At 39.2% G+C, this 21,748-nt stretch overlaps 1 protein-coding gene across 1 annotated transcript in view; it reads left to right on the top strand.

Annotated features, from left to right (window-relative positions):
• The window catches only part of BBS9 (Bardet-Biedl syndrome 9), a 473,303-nt gene extending 454,930 nt beyond the window's left edge, over positions 1-18,373 (top strand). Inside the window, exons 22-23 of the mRNA XM_018047135.1 lie at positions 17,616-17,726; positions 17,937-18,373. Coding sequence (XP_017902624.1) covers positions 17,616-17,726; positions 17,937-17,968 — 143 coding nt within the window. The 3' untranslated portion in view covers positions 17,969-18,373. The remainder of the gene's footprint in view (positions 1-17,615; positions 17,727-17,936) is intronic.

The raw sequence follows: 21,748 nt of genomic DNA on the forward strand, positions 1-21,748 counted from the left end.
CACTCAGGCCTTTGTGAGGTTTTCTGAGCATAGTCCTGCTAACTTTGGAAAACTGATCTTCGTGGTAATGTTAAATGTTCTACCCCTGTCCAGCATCCTTCTAGTTTAAACATTTCCCCTATGAACTCGTTTGAAATTTCTGAACTTTTAGAAGACTGCTGTGTCTTTCCTCAATGTTGTTGGAAAAGGCATTATCTTCCTCTTTACTATTTTACTTCTTTCTAGCTGTAAATCCATCTACTTTATTGAGTCACCTCCTCTCCTTAGTAATGATATTCTATAGAAGCATTAATCAATTTTGAATTGTTTTTAAACAGTCTAAGGATCTTTTTAGACATCTGCCTTTACTGGTGGTTCTTTTAGTTATTTCTAGGCTGATTTCTTTTTGACTGAGATGAAACCTCAGTCATTTCCCCAAACCCTTTCATTTTTCTTTTAAGCATGAGATTAGGAAGGATCAGATGTTAAGAGTATGAGGTACACACAATGATCCTGTTTATTTATTTATTTTACTAAATAGGATGATCTAAAACTCTTATTCTTTAAGCAGTAATTCACAATTCCATTGCTATGTGTCTTTTATTTCTATCAGTGAGACATAAGCTTCTGGAATGGCTTAAGACTAGATTCTGGAGTCAGCACCTAGAAGATTCTTTCATTTACTGTGTGCATGACCTTGAGCAAATCACTTGAACTTTTTAGAGTCTAGTTCATCACCTGTGAAATAAGACACTGCTAACTACCATTTTAGGCAGCTGTGTAATAAGCAAACATGTAAAGTACTACGGTTAGCACAGAAAAAGTACTTTAAAATGGTACTAATGTAATTATTCAACTGTCATAAATAAGTTCCTTATCCTGTGTCTTCATGTACCATGGTCCTCCTTTCCTGTCGTCTTATAAAAATTGCGTCCAGTTTTCACCCCTCAGAATCCATAGACTGGGCCTTCCATTGCCTGCATTGTCTGTGCGGCGCATTTCCACCTTGTACATCTGTATCTCTTAAAAAGCCCCTTCAATTTTTGCCTTCTGTCTTGTTCTTTACCACAATGTATTTTGGTGGAGAATGCCTACAGCATGGAAGACCCAGGTTCTACTCCTAACAGGATCTTTGGCTGATTATCTGACCTTAGGTACTCAATCTTCTTATCATTTATTTTTGTTACTATCAATTACCAAGCATGACTTTGTCTCTGATGCTTTATATAACGTCTCATTTACTCCTCACAATCATTTGTTTGGGAGGTGTTTTTTCCATTTTGCCAATGAGGAAACAGAGATTAATAATTTTAAGTAATTATTAGTAATTACTTAAGTATTTACTTTAGTAATTGCTTAAGTATTAAGTAATAATTTTAATATTAAGTAGCTTGCCCAGAAGCTGAATGGGCAGTTTTCGTGGACTCTGGGGATACGGATTTTTACCTACTCTACAACTCAGAGTGGTTAGGGCCAACCAAGGTCAAGTGAGATTGTTTCATAGACTGGAACACGATGCAAACAGAACAGTTCTATCAGGCTAGTGTTTTCTCTTCTCTCCTAGCCACCCCCTTTTATTCCTAAGTCTTCTGACATGTGGATTATACCATGGGTTGGTTAGCCTCATTCCCTCTGCATTTTTGTTTTTGCACCTTTGTTTTCCTCCGTTCTCTCCCTTCCTTTCCTTTTGTCCCCCATGGCATTTCCAGAGAACTTCCTCTCTTAGTGAGGTCTTACTCCGTGTCTCCCTTCCTCAGCCAGAGACAGCTTGCCTTACCAGCTCTTTCAGCTTACCTGTTTTGTGTTTGAGATCCATTTAAAAATGATTTTCATTGCTCAGTTATAGACAGTTTCACATCGTCCCTCTGTGCCTTTTTTTTTTTTTTTAAGATTTGGTTTGAAAAAGGGTAAGGAAGTGCAAGATGCATAGCGGTAAGAAAGAAGAGAAACTGTTGGGAGGGGCTGCTGTATTCCATCTTCAAAGAAAGCAGAGCTGGGGTTAGTCCAAGCTGTTTTACTATTGGAAGAGAGTCATTCCACCATAGTTTGGACATAACCTGGCTTTTTATTGCCAAGAAAGTATAAGATGGAAATGGAGGTAAATGTGAATAATTCAAAATAATGTTTAACTTTGAGGATATTTCACCTTCTCTGGAATTAGAGATTTATGCTAGTCAAGAGTTAGGGAGGAATTCGAAATGTTTATGTTACCAGAGTGTAGAAAACATTGTCCAGTTGTTTATCTAATCCTTCATTGGGCTTGCTTTTAAAAACACGTTTTGATTTGAAGTAGCCTGGGAAAAATAAACTGTTCCAGCCCATAACTTGATGCCCCAGTGGAAATAAGATAGATCCTTTTTCATTCATTTTGAGAAATTTTCCAAGCAGACAGATGTCTTTGTACCTTCCTTTGCAGTTCCTCCACAAATGACTATTATCAAGAACTAGAATTACAAGTGCTCTGTTACTTCTTTTTAACTTTAGCTTCTACAGAAATTACTACTGGGATCTTATTTCTTTTCTGGGCTGAACATTTTGTTGTAGCGCCTACTCAGTCTCACAGATTCGCCATGTGCTATCATCCAGGAAGATTCATTTCTTAAAGATGTGTATTAACGAACACAAGGAACTTTTTGAGAACCTGTTTTGATCCACAGAGCAACCAGGTGTGCTGGGGAATAGGCATAAGAGATACTATGCTTTGCTCTGCTGTAATGATTTTCCAGTCTCCCAGTGGAAAAGGTAGAGAATAATATGTAAAAAAAAAAAAAAAGAATGAATTTTGGTTTCCATTGCTTCTTCCTAATCCCTTAGCCTAAATTCATTCACTCAAGGCAACCAGTAATTATTGTGTGCTTCCTGTGTGCCAGGAACTATTCTAGGGCTGGGGATACAGCAGCAAACAAAATAAAGATCCCCACAATTGTGGAGCTCTTATTCTAGCAGGGGAGATGGTAAACAATAAACATGATAACGTCATGGACTACGTAGTATGTTAGAAAATAACAAGTGTTAGTGTTTAAAGGTGATAAGTACTATGGAAAAAGAAATGTCAGAAAGGTGGCAGTTACAAGATTATAATTCTAAATTGGGTTGTCAGGGTAGGCTTTGTTGAAAAGGCAACTTTTGAACAGAGATTTAAAGAGGTGAGGGATTTATCCATGCAGAGATCAGAGAGAGAGCTGTTCCAGGTAAGGGGAACAAGCCTAGCATGTTCCCGGAACAGCAAGAAAGCCAGTAGTGAGACTGGGTGATAAGAGATGCAGTTAGCGGGGTCAGATCATGCACGGCTTTTTGGCTGACTTTTGTTTTTTACTGAGTAAAGTGAGGAGGACCGTTTTGAAGAAAGTGAAGTGAAAGTCACTCAGTTGTGTCTGACTCTTTGCGACCCCGTGGGCTGTAGGCTGCCAGATTTCTCCGTCCATGGAATTCTCCAGGCCAGAATACTGGAGTGGGTGGCCATTCCCTTCTCCAGGAGATCTTCCCAACCCAGGGATTGAACCCATGTGTCCAACATTGCAGGCGGATTCTTTATTGTCCGAGCCACCAGGGAAGCCCAAGAATACTGGAGTGAGTAGCCTGTCCATTCTCCAGTGGATCTTCCTGATCCAGAAATCAAATAGGGGTCTCCTGCACTGCAGCTGGATTCTTTACCATTGAGCTACCAGGGAATAATATAATCTTATGTTTTAAAAGAATGCCTGCCTGCTGTATTGTGAATAGAATGTGGGGCGGGGGTGGTCAAAGGTAGAAATGGGCAGTCAGTTTGAAGTTTACACAGGTCAGCAATTCAGCAGTGGTTCAAGTAAGAGGTGTTGGTGGATTGCTCCACAGTGATAGCAGTGGTGAAGGTGGTGAGAAGTGATCTGATTCTTGATATATTTTAAATGTAAAGACAACAGAATTTCTAACAGAGTGGTCAAGATGTGTGAAAGGAAAAAGGATCCAGAATGACCCTAAGAGTTTTGGCTTGAACTTTGGGCTTCCCAGGTGGTGCAGTGGTAAAATGTCTGCCTGCCAGCACAGGAAACACAGGAGACCTGGGTTTGATCCCTGGGTCAGGAAGATCCCCTGGAGTAGGAAATGACAACCCTCTCCAGTATTGTTGCCTGGGAAATCCCATGGATAGAGGAGGCTGATGGACTGCAGTCCATAGGGTTGCAAAGAGTCAGACATGACTAAGCATGCATGCAGCATCAACTGGAAGGATAAAGTTGAAATGAGAAAGGCCATGGGGTGGAACAGGTTTGTAGGGAAGATCAGGAATACTGTTTGGTACATGTTGAGTTTTATATGCTATAAGATGTCCAAGTGGAGATATTGACTAAGTAATTGGATATACAAGTCTGAAGTTCAGGAGAGAAATCTGGGCTTGAGTTATAAAATTAGGAGTTGTCAGTCTGCAAATGTTATTTAAAGCCATGGATTGAACTTTGGATGGATAAGGTCACCAAGGGAGTGATTTTAGAAAAGAGAGGAGAGTCGAAGACTGAGTGCTACAAGTGTTGGGGCTTTTAGGAGTTTGGGAGGAGAGGAGGACCCAGCAAAGGGTGCTGAGAAGGAGCACAGAGTGAGGACAGAGAAAAATCAGTAGAATGTGGCATCCTGGAAGCCAGATGAAGAAAGGGTTTTAAAAGATGGTAGAACCATAGGCTGTGTCAAATGCTAATAGGCCAAGTAAGCTAAAGGCTGAAAACTGTAGATTTAGCAGTGTGAAGGTCATTAGTGATCTTGAAAAAAGCACCTTTTGTGGAGTGATAAAGGCCAGGTCTAGACTGAGATGGATGTACAAGAGAAAAGAAAAGAATTTAAAACATCAGATACAGGCAATTCTTTAGAGAAGTTTTGCCATCAAGAGGAGCAAAGAAATGGAAGAAAATGCAGGAAGTGGGGTTCACGATGCAGTACATTATTCCTGATTTGATGTTTATTGTCATCTTTTATTATTTATCTAGACCCCAGTCCTTGTACTTTCTTTATCAAGCTGTTAATTCCTAGTGGATACTGTTTTTTGCCAGGTAACACAACAGTTAAGGTTTTCCTTGACTAGTTAACAGGACAGTTTGCATTCCTGGAGTTCAAGCATATGTAACTGCTGCTCTCTGCTTCTGAAAATTCACCACCTTCCTTCCATTCAGCTTACATGAGGACCTCAGGCTTTTAGGTGAGGGAATTTTGACAATATAAGGCAAAGATGATCCGAATAATAGTAATATTCACTATTACAACACTTATGTATTGCTTACTATGAACCAGGTGCTTTTTGGCATGCTTCATATTAAATTAACAGGCTTCCCTCATGGCTCAGCTGGTAAAGAATCTGCCTGCGATGCAGGAGACCTGGGTTCGATCCCTGGGTTGGGAAGATCCCCTGGAGAAGGGAACGGCTATCCACTCCATAACTCATTTAATCTTTCCAATTACCCTATGAGCTAGATACAGTTATCATCTGCATTTTGCAAATAAGGAACTTGAGGCGTACAAAGATTAAGTAAACAGTTAAAAGAAAATAAATAAATAATGCTGAAGTTGGGATTAAAATTCTGACAGTCTAGCCCCAAAGTCCATGCTCTAAGGGCAATTGGAAAATTTTAAGAGAAAGATATTAGCTAGAGAGATTCCATTTTACACAATATCACAGTTTTTTAGAGTTGCTGCGCTAAGTTTTTCTGAGAAACAAGACAGAATATAGGAGCTGATTGAGCATTTCCCAGATTTACTAGACATTAGTGAACTGTTATCAGTGCATAATCTTGGAATGATGTGGAGAGCATTCTTCAAAAATAACTTTTATAAAGACCATATTTCCCATATATTTCTTCAAGCTTCATAAATAACTTTCCAAATCACAAGTATATATTAAACATACACTCTTTGCAAAAGAAAAAAAAATTCAGCTATTTTCCTCTCTGTGTTTATTTTCCTGTGGGAAGCTTATTTGTTTTTCACACAGACTATAGAACCATCTTGAAATTAAAGTAGAAAGGATCATATATGTGAGCATAATACTATATTAGTTTTTAAAGGATTCTTTAAAATTCTTTAGCTCTGGAGATGAAATATGAAGTAAATGACTCTTTGTTAAACATTATTTCTTAGAACCTGGTGAGCACTGCCACCGAATCCTTCATTAAGAGTCCCTTCCTTTTCCAGAAGGACTTGCCAACACCCGTAAAGTATTCACTGGGAGAATTAAAATCATATAAAAGTAATTGGTGTTTGCTTCCTTCAAGGCATACATTTAAGTACATTGCTTTATTCCTCTGTTCCTTGGCTGCCTCCTATGTTTAGTAACACTAGGTCAGCAGACTTCCTCTTTTAAGGTTCATCTGCTGGCCATTTCAATTTCCCATGAGAAAGCAAACCTACCACTGTTTTACCCTTTTATCTTAATGTTTCATCCATTTATGTCATATTATCTTGTGGGTTTGCATTTCTCAGTAGTAATGGCCCTGCTGGTAAATAGAAAACAATGAATGTGATTGTCCACCCCTGATCATCATCACCATTTGAGCCCTTTTAAAATTCCTATTGTAATCTCAGAAGAGTGGTTATCTAGGAGAGTGGATTATTGGTGATTTCATCTTAAAAAGAATGTGTGCACTGTTTTTCAAGTGACTTATTTTAGTGCCTCTTTGACAATTTCGGCTTTGACCATTGGATCCAGCTACTAATAGAAACATTCCACCGCTGGCCTCCGTTCCCCATTTCTGTTTTCACCTGAGCATGTTTTCGAGCATCAGATATAAATTCATACCATGCTCATGGCTTGTAGTTTCATGTGTAATTGGCTGTAACATAATGACTAACGTATGTTGGAGGTTAGTACTGAAAATAATAGCCCAGCATTTACTGGGGGCTTATTCTGTGCCAGACTCTGTGATAACTGTATTACGAGCATCGACCAAATTAATCTTCTTCTCTCATAAAGTGAATGCTGTTATTTTCTGCATTTTAGGAAAAAGGAAACTGAGGTCCAGACTCATGTGACTTTTCTCAAGATTTGATGATACTTGCCATGTCCCATCTCGGATATCTCTTCCCACAATCAAAGGGATGGTTTATCATCTCGTGTACATTTCCCTTCTCTGCAAAATATGGCCTTGTCTAATGGGCTATTGTAGACATTTATCATTAGATAACGGAGTTGTTTTGGAATGAATCCTGAGTACTTGATTGTGCCTGCGTGCTAAGTCGCTTTCAGTTCAGTTCAGTTCAGTTCAGTTGCTCAGTCGTGTCCGACTCTTTGCGACCCCATGAATCCCAGCACCCCAGGCCTCCCTATTCATCACCAACTCCCGGAGTTCACTCAGACTCACGTCCATCGAGTCAGTGCTGCCATCCAGCCATCTCATCCTCGGTCGTCCCCTTCTCCTCCTGCCCCCAAACCCTCCCAGCATCAGAGTCTTTTCCAATGAGTCAACTCTTCGCATGAGGTGGCCAAAGTACTGGAGTTTCAGCTTTAGCATCATTCTGGTGTCCAATTCTTTGTGACCCTATAGACTGTAGCCTGCTAGGCTCCTCTGTCCATGGGATTCTCCAGGCAAGAATACTTGTTCAGGTTCCTCACTTTTGAGAGAGTATGATGAAACAGGCACTCTCCAGAGCCACTGTGTGCTTCACCCTTTCCCTAAACCTGTTTATAACTTAAGTGACCCAGCTGAACTCTTGGTTTCAAAATCTCCATCCATCTAGTCTCCGTCATTTTTAAAAACAACACAGTTTAGTCAAGATTATGGCTTTTAATTGGGTTGTGGAAAGAAATTCAAGTTGAAGAAACGTTGCCAGGATCACTGGGGAATTAATAGCCACTTGATGCAAGAGGGAAGCTGTGAAGAACACTGGCTCTCTTATTATGTAGTGTCCAGGCAAAGTAGAATTATACGCTTACTGTTTCATTTTTTTAAAGAAATTATTATTGCAGAACTATTGGCTTCCTTTCTTTCTCAACTGGAGCTATAATGTTTTATTTGTGCCTGTGTACTTCTGAGAGAGAGTTGGTCTCTGAAGAGGGAGTTAGGAGAGGAAAGTATTTGAAATGGAAATGTCTTAAAATTATGTCTCTTTCCAGTTGTACATTGGATTGCCTTAGGATTTAGAAACAAAATGGAAATTAAAAACCACAATCACCTTCTTTTAGAACAAAAAAGTGCTATACTTATCAGTATTGAAAATATCTAGCTGAAAGACAGTGGCTCTTGCATTTCCTTGCAGAGTGCTCTAGACATTGATCAACTGGCAAGGGAAAGCAATTATTAACTTTCTCTTCTTCCCCACCTTCTCACAATGGCTGGGTAATCCTTTTGTGTTCCTGTTTGGAGGATTTAATGGCCTTGTTAACATGTGGGAAAACATTGTGATTGGAGACTTTAACAAAATAGTGAATAGTCTTTTTTTTTTTTAAGTTCCATGTTTATGTTCTTACTGGGTGTGTGTCTTTCCAAGTACTCCAGGTTAAGAACTAAATGTGTTAGAAAAACAGATGTAATGCAAATAAATCAGAGAGTTCTCATTTCCTTCAGTGAACAAAGCTCTGAGTTCCTGAGCAGTAATTTTATGCGACCTTCTCTCTATATCAGAAGAAATTGTGCTTACTCCACTTCTTTCTCCTGAATTCTATTGTATCACATCTGACTAATGATCTATAGGGCCAGACAATTCACCTACGTATTATAGAGGGTCATAGTATACTAACACGGAGAAGGCAATGGCCGCCACTCCAGTACTCTTGCCTGGAAAATCCCAAGGATGGAGGAGCCTGGTAGGCTGCAGTCCATGGGGTCGCTAAGAGTCGGCCACGACTTCACTTTCACTTTTCACTTTCATGCATTGGAGAAGGCAATGGCAACCCTCTCCAGTACTCTTGCCTGGAGAATCCCAGGGACAGAGGAGCCTAGTGGGCTGCCGTCTATGGGGTTGCACAGAGTCGGACATGACTGAAGTGACTTAGCAGCAGCAGCAGCAGTACACTAACATACTGTAGAGCTTACTCTTACCGACAGTTAATTGGGGAATTCACTTTATGAAGCCCTGTTTACAGAGTGACATCTGGAGAAATTCTTAACCTGGATCAGTTCCAATCTGTAGGATTTATGGACTGTGCTTGATTTTTTTGTAAATAGGACTTTTCTCTGCTTGGTACATTCTGTTTACATAATTATCAGTGGATGAAAATTGCTATGTTCCTGTATTTCTTAATCCTTTGTACTGAGTGGACCTACATTCTAAGTGGTGGTCCAGCTAAAAAAAAATACCTGGACACCTATTATTATTCAAGTTGTGGAATCATCTTAATGCCTTAATACTCTGTTAAATCTAGATTCTCTGACTGAAGCCCTTATACCCCAAGGGACTTAATATTCAGCCATTATGAGAATTTTAGAACTTGCTGAGACACATGCTAGACCCCTTAAAATATATTAGACTCTCTTTTATTCACAAACTTGGTCTTGTGAGATGTGGAATGGAACTATTTTCAAACATAGTGTGCATACCCTTGAACACATTTGAAGTTCTTACTGGGTGTGGGGAGATCAAAGTTTGTTATTAGGCAGCGGAACTGAACTCGCAAGCATTCTATAGGGATCATGTTGGATACATATTACAGTGACCTTCACCTGCCTCCCTGTGGTTAACCATTATTATCTGTGTTAAGTAGTAGATAAGCTACCGTCTATGCAGTCAGCATGTCATCTGGAAACATATAGAGAAAGAACAGTTACAAAATAGATTTAAAAGAAACATAGAAAAACAAATATCATATATTGGAACTGGAAACCTAAGACTTTATTGAAAGATATTTTTTCTTCTGTTTTCCTGAGTTTTGAACTTGTAAAATTGTACCAGATTAAGGGTGGTGTGTCTCCACGTTACAACCAAAAAAAGGATCTCATGGAAATGAAGATGAGAAAGATGTCAACTAATGCTCTCCAGTTCCTCCTTCAGAGAAGCAGCAGCATCGTATGATATCAGTCTGATTTGTCATGCTATATGCATTCAGTACTGTATTAGATTCCTGAGGGCTTCATTTCCAAGATGGGCTCTGGCTGTTGTGTTTTTAACAATCTCCTATATGCGTGTTTTTCTGTAGTATTTGCTTAGTAAGTATCTCTGTAAACCCAATTTCACAGAAATCTTGGCTGTCTAAAATGGCTTAACTTAACTACCTTCCATAGCAGTGGGGCACAGGTTTGATCCCTAGTTGGGGAACTATGGTCCTGCATGCTGTGGGGTGTAGCCAAAAATTAAAAAAAAAAATTGAGAGAGAGAGAGAGAAGACTGAAAATCATAAAGAAAAGAAAAGATATAAACAGACAAGAGTTTAAAAATAAAGTGGCCCTTAAGCATAGAATAGGCGCGTGTGCACACACACACACACACACACCCACATACACCCATACCATCAGTCAAAAAAATTCCAACAAGCATAGCATTACCAATTATAGTGTGCTCTTAAGGAAAGGTTAAGTCCAAGTACAAGATAGATTGGGCCCTTTGATTTGAAGTCCAGTGTGGAGGAAGGGAGGTCAGTGGAGAATTAATCAGGTGAAGTGCAGCCCCACTTCTACTCCAGAGCTTTTGGCTTTTTATCTCCATGCCAGCCCTTGTATAAGTCTTTATCTGTATTTTATATACAATTCTTCCTAGCCATATACCTCCTACTCTGCATCACATTTTTCTAACTGCTATTATGTTTTTTATTCTTTAATATTTTATTATCTATACCTTTGGTAAGTCACCCCAAATATCTTCTGTAGAAGTGTACACACACAAATATGGACGATGTTGCTAATTCATCCTCCCCTCCCCACTTTTCCTTTTCATCCTCTATCTCCTTCCCTCTTTTACCCACTCCTCTTCCTTCCATTCTTCCATTTTGTCCAAAAATTTCTAAATATGCAGTTAAAATTGGTTCCCAAACATACTATAGGATTTTTGACCTCCTGTAGCTTATATATATATGCATTTATATTAAACATGTAATTTTATTTACTTATTTATTTTTGTTATTTGCGATTGTGCTGCATCTTTGTTCTCTAGCTGTGGAGAGTGGGGGCTCTGCTATAGTTATGCTGTGTGGGCGCTCCTTGCAGTGGCTTCTCTCATTGTAGGGCATGGACTCTAGGTGAGCTTCAGTAGCTGTGGCGCCGGGGCTCAGTAATTGTGGCTCCCAGGCTCTAGAGCGCAGGATCAGTAGTTGTGGTGCGGGGGCTTGGGCACTCTGCAGCATGTGGTGTCTTCCTGAATCAGGGATTGAATGTGTGTCTCCTGCATTGGCAAGCAGATTCCTTATTACTGAGCCACACAGGAAGCCCTCGAAAAAAAATTTATTTTAAGAAAATATAAAAATGAACAAAGTAAAAGAGAATTATCAGGAAAACTCTTATGCTTGTCTATATGCCCTACATGTGGGTGTGTGTGCACATTTACACAGAGAGACAGAGACTGAGAAAGGATAAAGAGTAAAACTTTTTCAAATAGATACATTTTCAGAGAGTTTTTTAATACTCATAGTTTCTGATTTGAGAGAATAACATAGAAACATGTATATTACCACATTTAAAATAGATGACCAGTCAAGTTCGATGCATGAAGCAGAGCAGTCAAAGCCAGTGATCTGGGACAACCCAGAGGGATGGGGTAGGGAGGGAGGTGGGAGGGGGGCTCAGGATGGGGGACACATGGCACCTGTGGCTGATTCATGTCGATGTGTGGCAAAACCCCCACAATATTGTAAAGTAATTATCCCCAATTAAAATAAGTTCATTAAAAATTTGTTTTAAATGCTCATAGTTTCTTAGGGAAGCTTTTCATGTTTAAGATGGTGAAATATTCTTTTCAAAGCATCTATTCCCCATACTTCACATGAATTAAAAACCTTTGAAATGGAATCTGAATGTTAACCTCAAAAGCACTTTATCCATCAAGTAAATCTTGATTAAAAGAAAAATGTCATTGGTATATATTTTTGAGGTTTTTGCTGTTTTTAATTTTTAGTGGCATTTCAGGCATATGAACAGAAGATTCTTTGGCTGGCAAATCAGAACAGGGTGTCTGTGGTCATTTGTGATTCTCAAAGTGTCTGCTTGTTTGATTCCTTTTAAACATAGGAAGATAAAAGAAGAAAAATGTTTTTCCTCCCTGAAGGAATGGAATATTTGCACCCGTATACTCAGTTGATTGCAGAGATCTCTGTCACAAGAATATAAATCTGCAAAGTCCTAAAATACACCCAAAGAATAGCTTGCCAACTTTCTGGGTTTTCTGTATCATTAAAAGGAAGTACTGGTCAGGACAGCCAACTTACAGGCAAATCCACTGAGATCTTTCTGGGGAAAAAAAGGTGGTTTTGAGAAAGCGGTAATGGCTTAGCAAGCAGGAGAACCAGGCACAAGCCCTGGAATATAAGGGGCATCCACTACCCTCTCTGAGCCTCTGCTTTTAAATGAAGGTGGTTGCATTAAAACCTAAAGTTCCTTCATTCCTCAGAAATGGTGTGGAAAGTGCGTTTATGCCAAGAAAATTCATAGATGACAGAAATGGTAAAAGGTACTTTGTGCTGAGCACTGTGTTCAGTGTATATAGTGTCACATAATCCGCACAAAAGGCCTCACTAAGACCCTCTCTTTACAAATGGGACAACTGGTAACCTGCCTGGGTCTGACAGCTAGCCCTATCCTGACCCACTCCTGAGAACTTTACAGTCTAAGTCAAGACTTGCTGTTGGCCACCTATCCCTTTCACTGTCCCCACCATTCAACTGCCCGCCTGGTGTTTTGTTAGAGGAAAAGATGAACAACTGGAAACAATCACAAAACATGGGGAACTCTTAAGAATTTAGGAAAAGAAACTGTCTTTTTTTTCTCCCCAATCTAATCATGAGAAAAACATTAAACAGTTTCCAATAGAAGGGCATTTGGCAATATACCTGACCCAATACTTGTCAAAACTTCAAGGCCATCAAAAGTAAGGAAAGTTTGAGAAGCTGTCACCACGAAGAAGAGTCAAAGGAGAGAGGACAATTAATGCCATGGGGTTTTCTAGATGAGATCCCGAGACAGGAAAGGATGTTAAGTAAAAACTAAGGAAATCTGAATAGACTATGGATTTTAACTAAATGTACCCATATTGGTTCATTGATCGTAACAAATGTACCATACTGATGCAAGATGTTAACAACAGGAGAAAATGTGTGGAGAATATACAGGAATTCTTTGTATTATTTGCCATTTTTTTCTATACATCTAAAACGGTTCTAAAAATTAAAGTTCATTAAAGATAAACTTACCACTGCCCAAACAAAAAGAGCATTTTTAACAGTAGGGCAAGCAATATTCTTTTAAACAACTGCTACTATTACTCCTCCTCCTTGTTACTATTGTTATAGCAATACTGTCAGATGATCTGACTGTGTTAAATGTCTCTAGGAACATTTAGAATTAGGATGCTATATGAAACGTAGCTTGAATTAGGCCAGGGATTGGCAAACTAGTTACAGCCAGTGGGCCAGATCTGACCCATTGCCTGCTTTAATCAATGACGTTTTATTGGAACATCACTAATGCCCATTCATGTTTTCATTTTGTCTTTGGATGCTCTTGCACTACAATGGCAAAACTGAGACCAGAGACCAGAAGGCCCACAGAGCCTAAAAATATGTGCTATTCAGCGAACCTCCTGTTCAGGCTACTTGAGTTACAAGGTAGTGAGGCAGGTACGCTGGCCACCAAGATTCATCTGGGTTTCATCTGGGTTAGAATCACGCGTCTGTCAAATAGAACTCGGCGGATCAAGTAGCATGAGTAAATAGACTAGTCAACTCCAGAGGTGGCCACGTGGACCCTTCCTTACAGAGCTGACTGAGGACTGAGGGGGCTGATGCACCGAGCATTCACGACCAAGTGCCCAGCACGCAGTGAGTCCACGGCACTATGATTTCCAGATCAGGAAGTCCCTGGCTTTCCCTTGCTTTTGCCCATGGGTCCTCTGTGACACACACACCCAATGTGTGTTTAGATAATTTCATTCGGCTGTGGTTTTTTTTTTCCCCTTCTCCTCTACTGTGGAGGCATCTAAGCCTAGGGTCCTTTATCTAACATCAGTGGAACCCAGACTCCACTTCCAAGATTCCACTTCCAGAAGGTCTCTGTTAGTTTGGAGATTTTATATTTTATTTCTCTCCTTTTACTGGCTACTCTGGAATTTTTAACAAATGTTTTTTCCTAACAAAAATCTCATCAGATATACCCATCTGCCCTTCTTAGCAGATTCTAATTCAGTAGGTGTGGATGGGGCCTGAGGTTACGTTTATAATAAGCTCCCCAGCATATCTGGTGCTGCTGGCCCGGTGATCTGGCTTAAACCAGTATGGCTAAAGAGGCCTTCTGACTTGCTGGATCTGCCTTCTGCTGCCTGCTAACTGAACTAAACTTGCCATTTTCTTTTGCAGGGTGTCTAGTTAGCAGAAGCAGCCACCCTACTCTGTAACCCTTATAAATGTTGCCATGCTACAGCTACTTGATCATTCCCAGTCTTGACCTCTAAATGTACATCATCCCAGTTAAACATGGATGAAAGCTTAAGTGATTACATAACACAACTTAGGATGCTGTATGAAGAGTGGCTTTCTGTGAGCCTTGGCTTAGGCCATGGACTGGCAAACTGCTTGTTATTCTCAGTCTGTTTACCCCCAACCATGGAGCCCCTATTTCATACAGATAGATGGGTGATCTAACTTCAAATTTTCATCTTAAAGGCCTACTTTTTAATACTACTTCCCATGCCAGTGATTTTTGCAAGAAAACAGACCTGAGCCAGAAATTAAAGTAGCATTTTATTTGGCCAATTCAGGGAAGGGAGGATGGGGAGAAAGGGAAGCTGGTCAAGGAATTATGAGCACCACTTTGTGGTGCATCCTGCCTGCCTGACCACTTTTCTCAAAGAGCCAGGAAGAGGCCACTCAGCACACAGCATTTTTCTGGAGGCTGGCAAAAAAGGAATAAGAATTCAGAGTCAACCCTGGGAGAAGTGGTAGGTGAGTTCTCCACCAGACCCCCTCCCTTCCCCCGTTTCCCATTGGTCAGAATGCCAGAGCTCCCATGCTACCGTTCCTGCCAAGCTTGAAGGGGCAGAAACTCCAGGTACATAGTTGGTCAGTCTGGCCGCACGGAGATATCTGAAGAAAAGAGGGTGGCATTTCTAGAGCATGTGACTGGTCAGCCCTGCAATGGGATTTGAAAGATTCGTCATCTCTCTGTACTCTGGACAAAGCAAAACTTTTGTGCCAAGGACAAGAGATTACATATGTTGTAATTCATGTAATGTAGAATCTACAGGATAGTCTAAAGCAGCTGACTTTTCCCTTGTGCCTTCTTACTTGCTCCAGTATTGAGTCAGCTGGGATAAATGGTAGATACTGATTAATCAGTGGAGACTTGCCTCTGCACACATGGCAGCTCTGCTCTCTGATCACGGCACTCTCTCCCATCTGTGGTAGGAGACACTTCTCCGCTCTCAAAGTTTTCTTGTGTGCAAAGGTAGCTGCATTAGTACAACGTTCCTGTCGTCATCCTGCTTCTTCCCTCTGCCTTGGGGGGTGGAGAAAGGACTTAATCTGATTTATGAGTCTAGAAAGCCATTCTTTGGCCTATTTTCTTGGGGTTGGTGTTCTGGTTTGCAGGGATCACTCCCTTCTTTTTTGGAGAAGGAGATGGCAACCCACTCCAGTATTCTTGCCTGGAAAATCCCATGGACAGAGGAGCCTGGCAGACTATAGTCCATGGGGTCCCAAGAGTTGCTTGATGACTAAATCACCACCACTCCCTTCTCTCTCTTCTTCCTGTCGTTAATCTTACAGAGGTGCCCCTTCCCCACCTCCAAATACCCCGTTCCTTTTTTCTCAGTTAGATGAGGGTCCAAGAGAAGAAGGGGGCCATCTCTTGGGCTTCTCCGTAGTCCCACAGTGGCTCGGAGCCTGTCCCCGTCCTCACAATACTCTGAGCAGTGCTCCTGGCAGCAGGTGAGATAAAACCTGCTGGCACCCAAGACCTTCCCACCAGGTGTCTCTGACTGATGCTGCAACTGGGAGCCATATAGCAATGCTCAGATAACACAGGCTTTGGGAGTTGTCGGGCTTGGGTGTGAGCTCTGTCTTACTCCTTAGGAGCTGTGTGACCTTGGCAAAGACTTAACAAGAATAGCTTTGGGAAGAAAAATAAGTACAGTGTACAACATGTTAGAACATTTCCAGGAAATGATGTACTGATCTCATGAGACCTCCGTTTTCCTATCTGTAAAAGGAGAATAATATTATCTGTTTCATGGTGTGGTTTGTAGGAACTAAACAAGATAATATAGGCAGAGTTATCATCACTGAGAAAGTGTGTAGTAATGATAGTTATTGTCACTATGATCTATAAGTTTGGGAAAGAGATTAAAAATAAACCTGGTCTTCCTTCTGGATAGGGCCCTAGCTATTTTCAGATATAGCTGGGTGAGTTCCATTGCATTGATGGATAATTCTAACATTTCCTGTTTGGGGAACCTCTGAGGCAACCTCTAATTCTTATTTTATGAGTGTGGAAATCCTTGTCTCTCAAGTTTCCCTCAACATCGATTTCTTTTTCAGAGCTGATACAGAGGGATGGATGATCAGGTGTATTTTTCTTCAGACCTGGGATCTGGCCACTTCCCTCTCGCATGAATGATGTGGTTTACAAATCAGTGCTGCTGGTACCCTTGCTTTATAAACCCCTCATGCATAAAGCAAAACTTGGATATGGAGGCTTTGGACTCAGTATATGAGAAGCCTCAGAAAAAGAAATAAAAATCACACTTCATTTACAAGAAGAATGGCTTTGGGAAAAAACATGTACAGTATACAGCATGTTAGTACATTTCCAGAAAAATGATGGCAAATTAGTCAAATCAAGTTGCAGATATACTCAGGAAGTTCTCACATGAGTTTTCCATACAAGATTTTGGTGGATAAAATCTAATAACTTATACTTAATATTTTAAAAGTGCAGTCATGCCAGCTCATCCTCAAGTCACCTTGGAATTGACTTGGAATTGAAAGCTTCCAAATGCAATTCATGGTTTTGCTGTTGAATAATAAAGTGTTTGTGTCTGTGCTAGAAGGTGTTGGGATTCAGGAGTAGAATCAAACACCAGAGAAATACCACCATAGTCACCATCTCAGAACACTAGTGTCCATTCTCTTTGTTCAAGGAAGGTTTCTTTTCCTCATGGTTAATGTGGTTTGTTTCTTTTATAGTTTCTGATGCTCTGATTCCAAAGGGAATTTCATACTATTATTATAATTACTATTATAGTATGGGTATCATATATACTATAGATTTTGTCCATTCTGAATTTAAAAAGGATAAATTTGAAGACAACACCATTGCTGTTGTTGCTGAGTGATCAACAGTGTGTCTTTGAAGGCAATAACTCATTTCCAGCATTTTCTCCAAAAGAAATATATTAAAGATGATTATTATTTTTTTGCTCAGCTCCTGAAGATTGTTGTCTCATCATTTATTATCTTCACCACCGGTACATTCTTAAGCTGTTGCTGATGTCTGGAAAGATTGATATTTCTGTTCTTTAAAATATTATTTGTATTTTTCAACTAGGTGGCTGTGCTACAATCCCAGAATCAGACCTAGAGGGAAGAGCAATAGAACAAGACTCCTCTGAACTGTTTACCAACCACAAACACCTCATGGTGGAGACTCCTGTACCTGGTAAGAGAAGGGGTGAGCCTCACAAATATGTCAGAACAGTGACACTCTGGTCGGCTTTTGTTTTGTCATACCAAAAAGCATTTTGCAAAATTTCTTGTTTTCTAACTTTTTATCCTTCCCCTTGACATTGATGCCGCTGAATTTGATCATTTGTATATTCCTTTCAATATTCAGATCTTTTCTCTCTCTTTCTCTCTTTCATTTCCCCAGAAGTTTCACCCCTCCAAGGAGTCGCAGAATAGTTGAAGTAGAGTTGTCTGAATGAGGGGAAGATGGCCTTCCAAAGGTTGATCCTGTGTGGACCTCATGCCAAGCACAGAGGAAGGCCTGGCCCAGGTGCTTCATCCAGCTTACCTGCCAGGAGATAACAGTGTGTAGAGATGGGGATCGGGACTTCTCATTTTTCTAGGAGGACTTGTACTAATATGGGCAATGCAGCTGAGCTTGTCTTACCAGGAAAGGATGTTGCTGCTTTTTGGTCATCTGTATGATTTCAGCCACAGGATATAGTGAGAGGATATCTTCTGGGGACAGACTTTATAATGCAAAGACCTAGATCCTATTTGATACCCCAGTTTTTTCCACAGAATTCTTATATAGTAAATATATCAAGTTTAATAAACATCTCATTGTCAAACAATATCTTGGATTTAATTTATAATCAGAGGGTTATATAGTTGATATCTTTATTTAACGGGAAGAAGTTGAATGGACCTAAAAATGTTGCTGGGCTTCCCAGGTGGCTCAGTGGTAAAGAATCCACCTGCCAATGCAGGAGACACAGGAGATGTGGGTTCAATCCCTGGGTGGGGAAGATCTTCTAGAGGAAGAAATGGCAACCCACTCTAGTATTCTTGCCTGAAAAATCCCATGGACAGAGGAGACTGGTGGGCTGTAGTCAGTGGGGTCACAAAGAGTCAGACATAACTGAGTGACTGACCATGCATGCAAAAAAAAGTTACTACTCCACAGTAAGACTTGAATATGGTTGTTTTATAAATGAAAGAAACTACGACTAGGCTAAAAGTAGGAAAAGATGCATTTTATTGTATGAAAGTGTTTAAAATATTTTCAAGGAAAAGTGTTAGTTGCTCAATTGTGTCCAACTCTTTGCAACCCCATGGGCTATAAGCCCACAAGGCTCCTCAAGGAAGCTAGTACATTAACATCCTCTTTTCATTACCCAAATGGGTAATACCTTTTAAAAAATCCAGGTTATAAAGGGATTCACACTCTATTATAATTAAAATGTAAGGTTTTCATATGCAAGAAATAAAGAGAGTTTGTCAATCTCAAGTTAAAATTACAGTTGCAAGACTAATTTATTTAAACAAAAATATGTCTGTACCAGTTTTGGAATACCTCAGTCAGTATAAGGGAAAAATTGGCTCATGGGTTTTCTATATGTGAAACGTCAAAAAATTGCAAAGGATGTATTATTTATTATTTATAGCATTCTATTTTTTAGGAGATGCAGCAGAAGATTAAATAGTTTTTATTGTGAAGTGTGTGAGTGGACAACTAGCCTTTGGGCCAGAATCAACCATTAGGTTAATGTTATTCAGCCTTTGGGGACCAGTAAAAGATGTTCATGGCTCTGTGTAAGCCTAAAGATGGAAAACCACAACTCTTCTGATCATCTTTAACAGCTTCATTGAAGAAAGGTAGACAAGAAGAATGTTACTTCTTTCAGGAGTGTTTCTGGGTTATATATATATATATATATTTTTTTTTTTTTGGTATTTGATTCCCATGGACATTTTTTCCATGAAGTGCGTGTGTCCATTAGCTCATCTTTGTTTTTCTTTCCTTTTCTGTGAGTCATGTCCCATTTGTAGTGTTCTATCTGCCTTTCTTTAACTCACTTTCTTTCCCTCTTGTTTCCTTGTTCATCAGCCTTAATCAGTCTTCCCCTTCCTCTGTGCCCCCCAATTCTTCCACCCACATTTGAATCTCTCCCTTTATTTCCTGTGATATTATAAAACTGAAGCATTGTTTGATTTGTAAAGGTTACTTTAAATGTACATGAGTGCAGTGATCTCTGTCTCTTTCATATTTCTCCTCCATTGCTTTCCTTTTATTTATGGCTGCCACTGTTGCTCTATTCCATGAGGGAGTGACTACCAATGTAAATTCAAAAGACTCCCTATCTGTGTTTGGGGAGTTTAAGGTGACTTTTGTTGCTACGATTACATATTATACTGGGAGTTTTTATGTTCAGAAGTAAATTTGTAAGATATTTTCCTAGAAATTGTTATCAGTATCTTAAGCCTATTAACAAAATAACTTTAGCAAATAATTTTATTTTTTTATTCAGATCACTTTAATACAGAACTCTATAAGCATACATTATATAAATATTTTAAAATATATCTAACTTATTACTATTTGCATTTTACTACCTGCAAAAAGGAAAGAAGTTACTAATTAAACTTAAAAACATTAAAGCATAGTTAGCTTACAATACTTTGTTAGTTTCAGGTATATAGCATAGTGATTTGGGATTTTTGCTGATTAATTCCATTTTAGGTTCTTAGAAGATATTGGGTATATATTCCCCTGTGCTATAAATCCTTGTTGCTTATCTATTTTATGTTTAACAGTTTATATCTGTTAATTCCATATTCCTCATTTGTTCCCCTTCCCCTTTGGTAACCATAAGTTTGTCTTCTATGCCTGTGAGTATGTGTCTGCTTTATATAGAGATACATTTGTATTATTTTTTTTAGATTCCACATGTAAGTGATATTAGTATTTGTCTTTCTCTGACTTATTTCACTGAGCATTATATTCTAAGATATCCATCCTTAATTAACCTTTTAAACATTATCAAATTTAAAACATAAGTTCTAAAATGATAAAAATAATTTAATTATTGACTTAAAAGTATCTTTTATTAAAGTATTTCCTGAATTTAGTTATGTGTGTGTGTGTGTGTGTGTGTGTATATATATATATATATATATCTTTTACCCCTGATTTTAGCCTCATGATTTAAAACACACATAAAATGTTTCTGCTAGCAGAAAAATAATGGAGCCACAAATTGTGTTTTCTTTTAGAGTGGCTTTTTAAAAATCAAGACCCAGATAATTCTTAACTATTCCCATTATTTTGACACTTCAGTCATTAATAACAATTGTCCATTATGTATTTCTTATGTTTGTGTGTGTGTGTGTATATAATCTTGGAATAACTAAAAAAGCTGAAAGAAGGAAGATGATAATAGGTTTCTTAATAGACCAGTGCTTTCATTATTACCCAATGTGTGAGGATAAGTACTAATAAAATGGGCTTCCCAGATGGTGCTAGTGGTAAAGAACCCACCTGCCAATGCAGGAGATGTAAGAGAGACAGGTTTGTTTGATCCTTGGGTTGGGAAAATCCCTTGGAGGAGGTCATGGCAATGCACTGCAGTATTCTTGCCTGGTGAATCATATAGACAGAGGAGACTGGCGGGCTGCAGTCCATAGGATTGCAAAGAGTTGGATATGACTGAAGTGAGTTAGCATGCATGCATGCATTGATAAAATAGCAAACATTTATTAAATTCTTACCATGTACTAGGTAATTTATATGTACAATTTCATTCACTCTTCACATTACTGTGATGTAGGGATTGTTGCTATCTCTGTTTTACAAATGAGAGTACTGAGGTTTATAGAAGCTAAATAATTTATCCAGTATCCCGCAGTTAGTATGTAGCAGAACTGGGATTTGAATCCAGACTGCTTCCAAAAGGCTAAATACACACCCAAATGTATAGCTTGTTGGTGAGATGTTTGTTTTAAAACTGAAAGCTTTTAGTCCAAGACAGCTGCATTTCTTTGATTTCTAGTGTTCTTGCACATTTCTAGTGTTCTTACATATTTGCCATTTGTATTCCTCCATTGGTGAATTCCCTGTTCCTATTCATCTTTTCCTTTTTTGGTGGTGGTGATAATTATCTCCTTATTGGTTTATCCTAGCCTTTATGTGAAAATTATGTTAATATTTGGTTGATTGAAGTGAAAAGAAAGTGT

Source organism: Capra hircus, chromosome 4, assembly GCF_001704415.2.
Source record: "Capra hircus breed San Clemente chromosome 4, ASM170441v1, whole genome shotgun sequence".
Taxonomy (NCBI): domain Eukaryota; kingdom Metazoa; phylum Chordata; class Mammalia; order Artiodactyla; family Bovidae; genus Capra; species Capra hircus.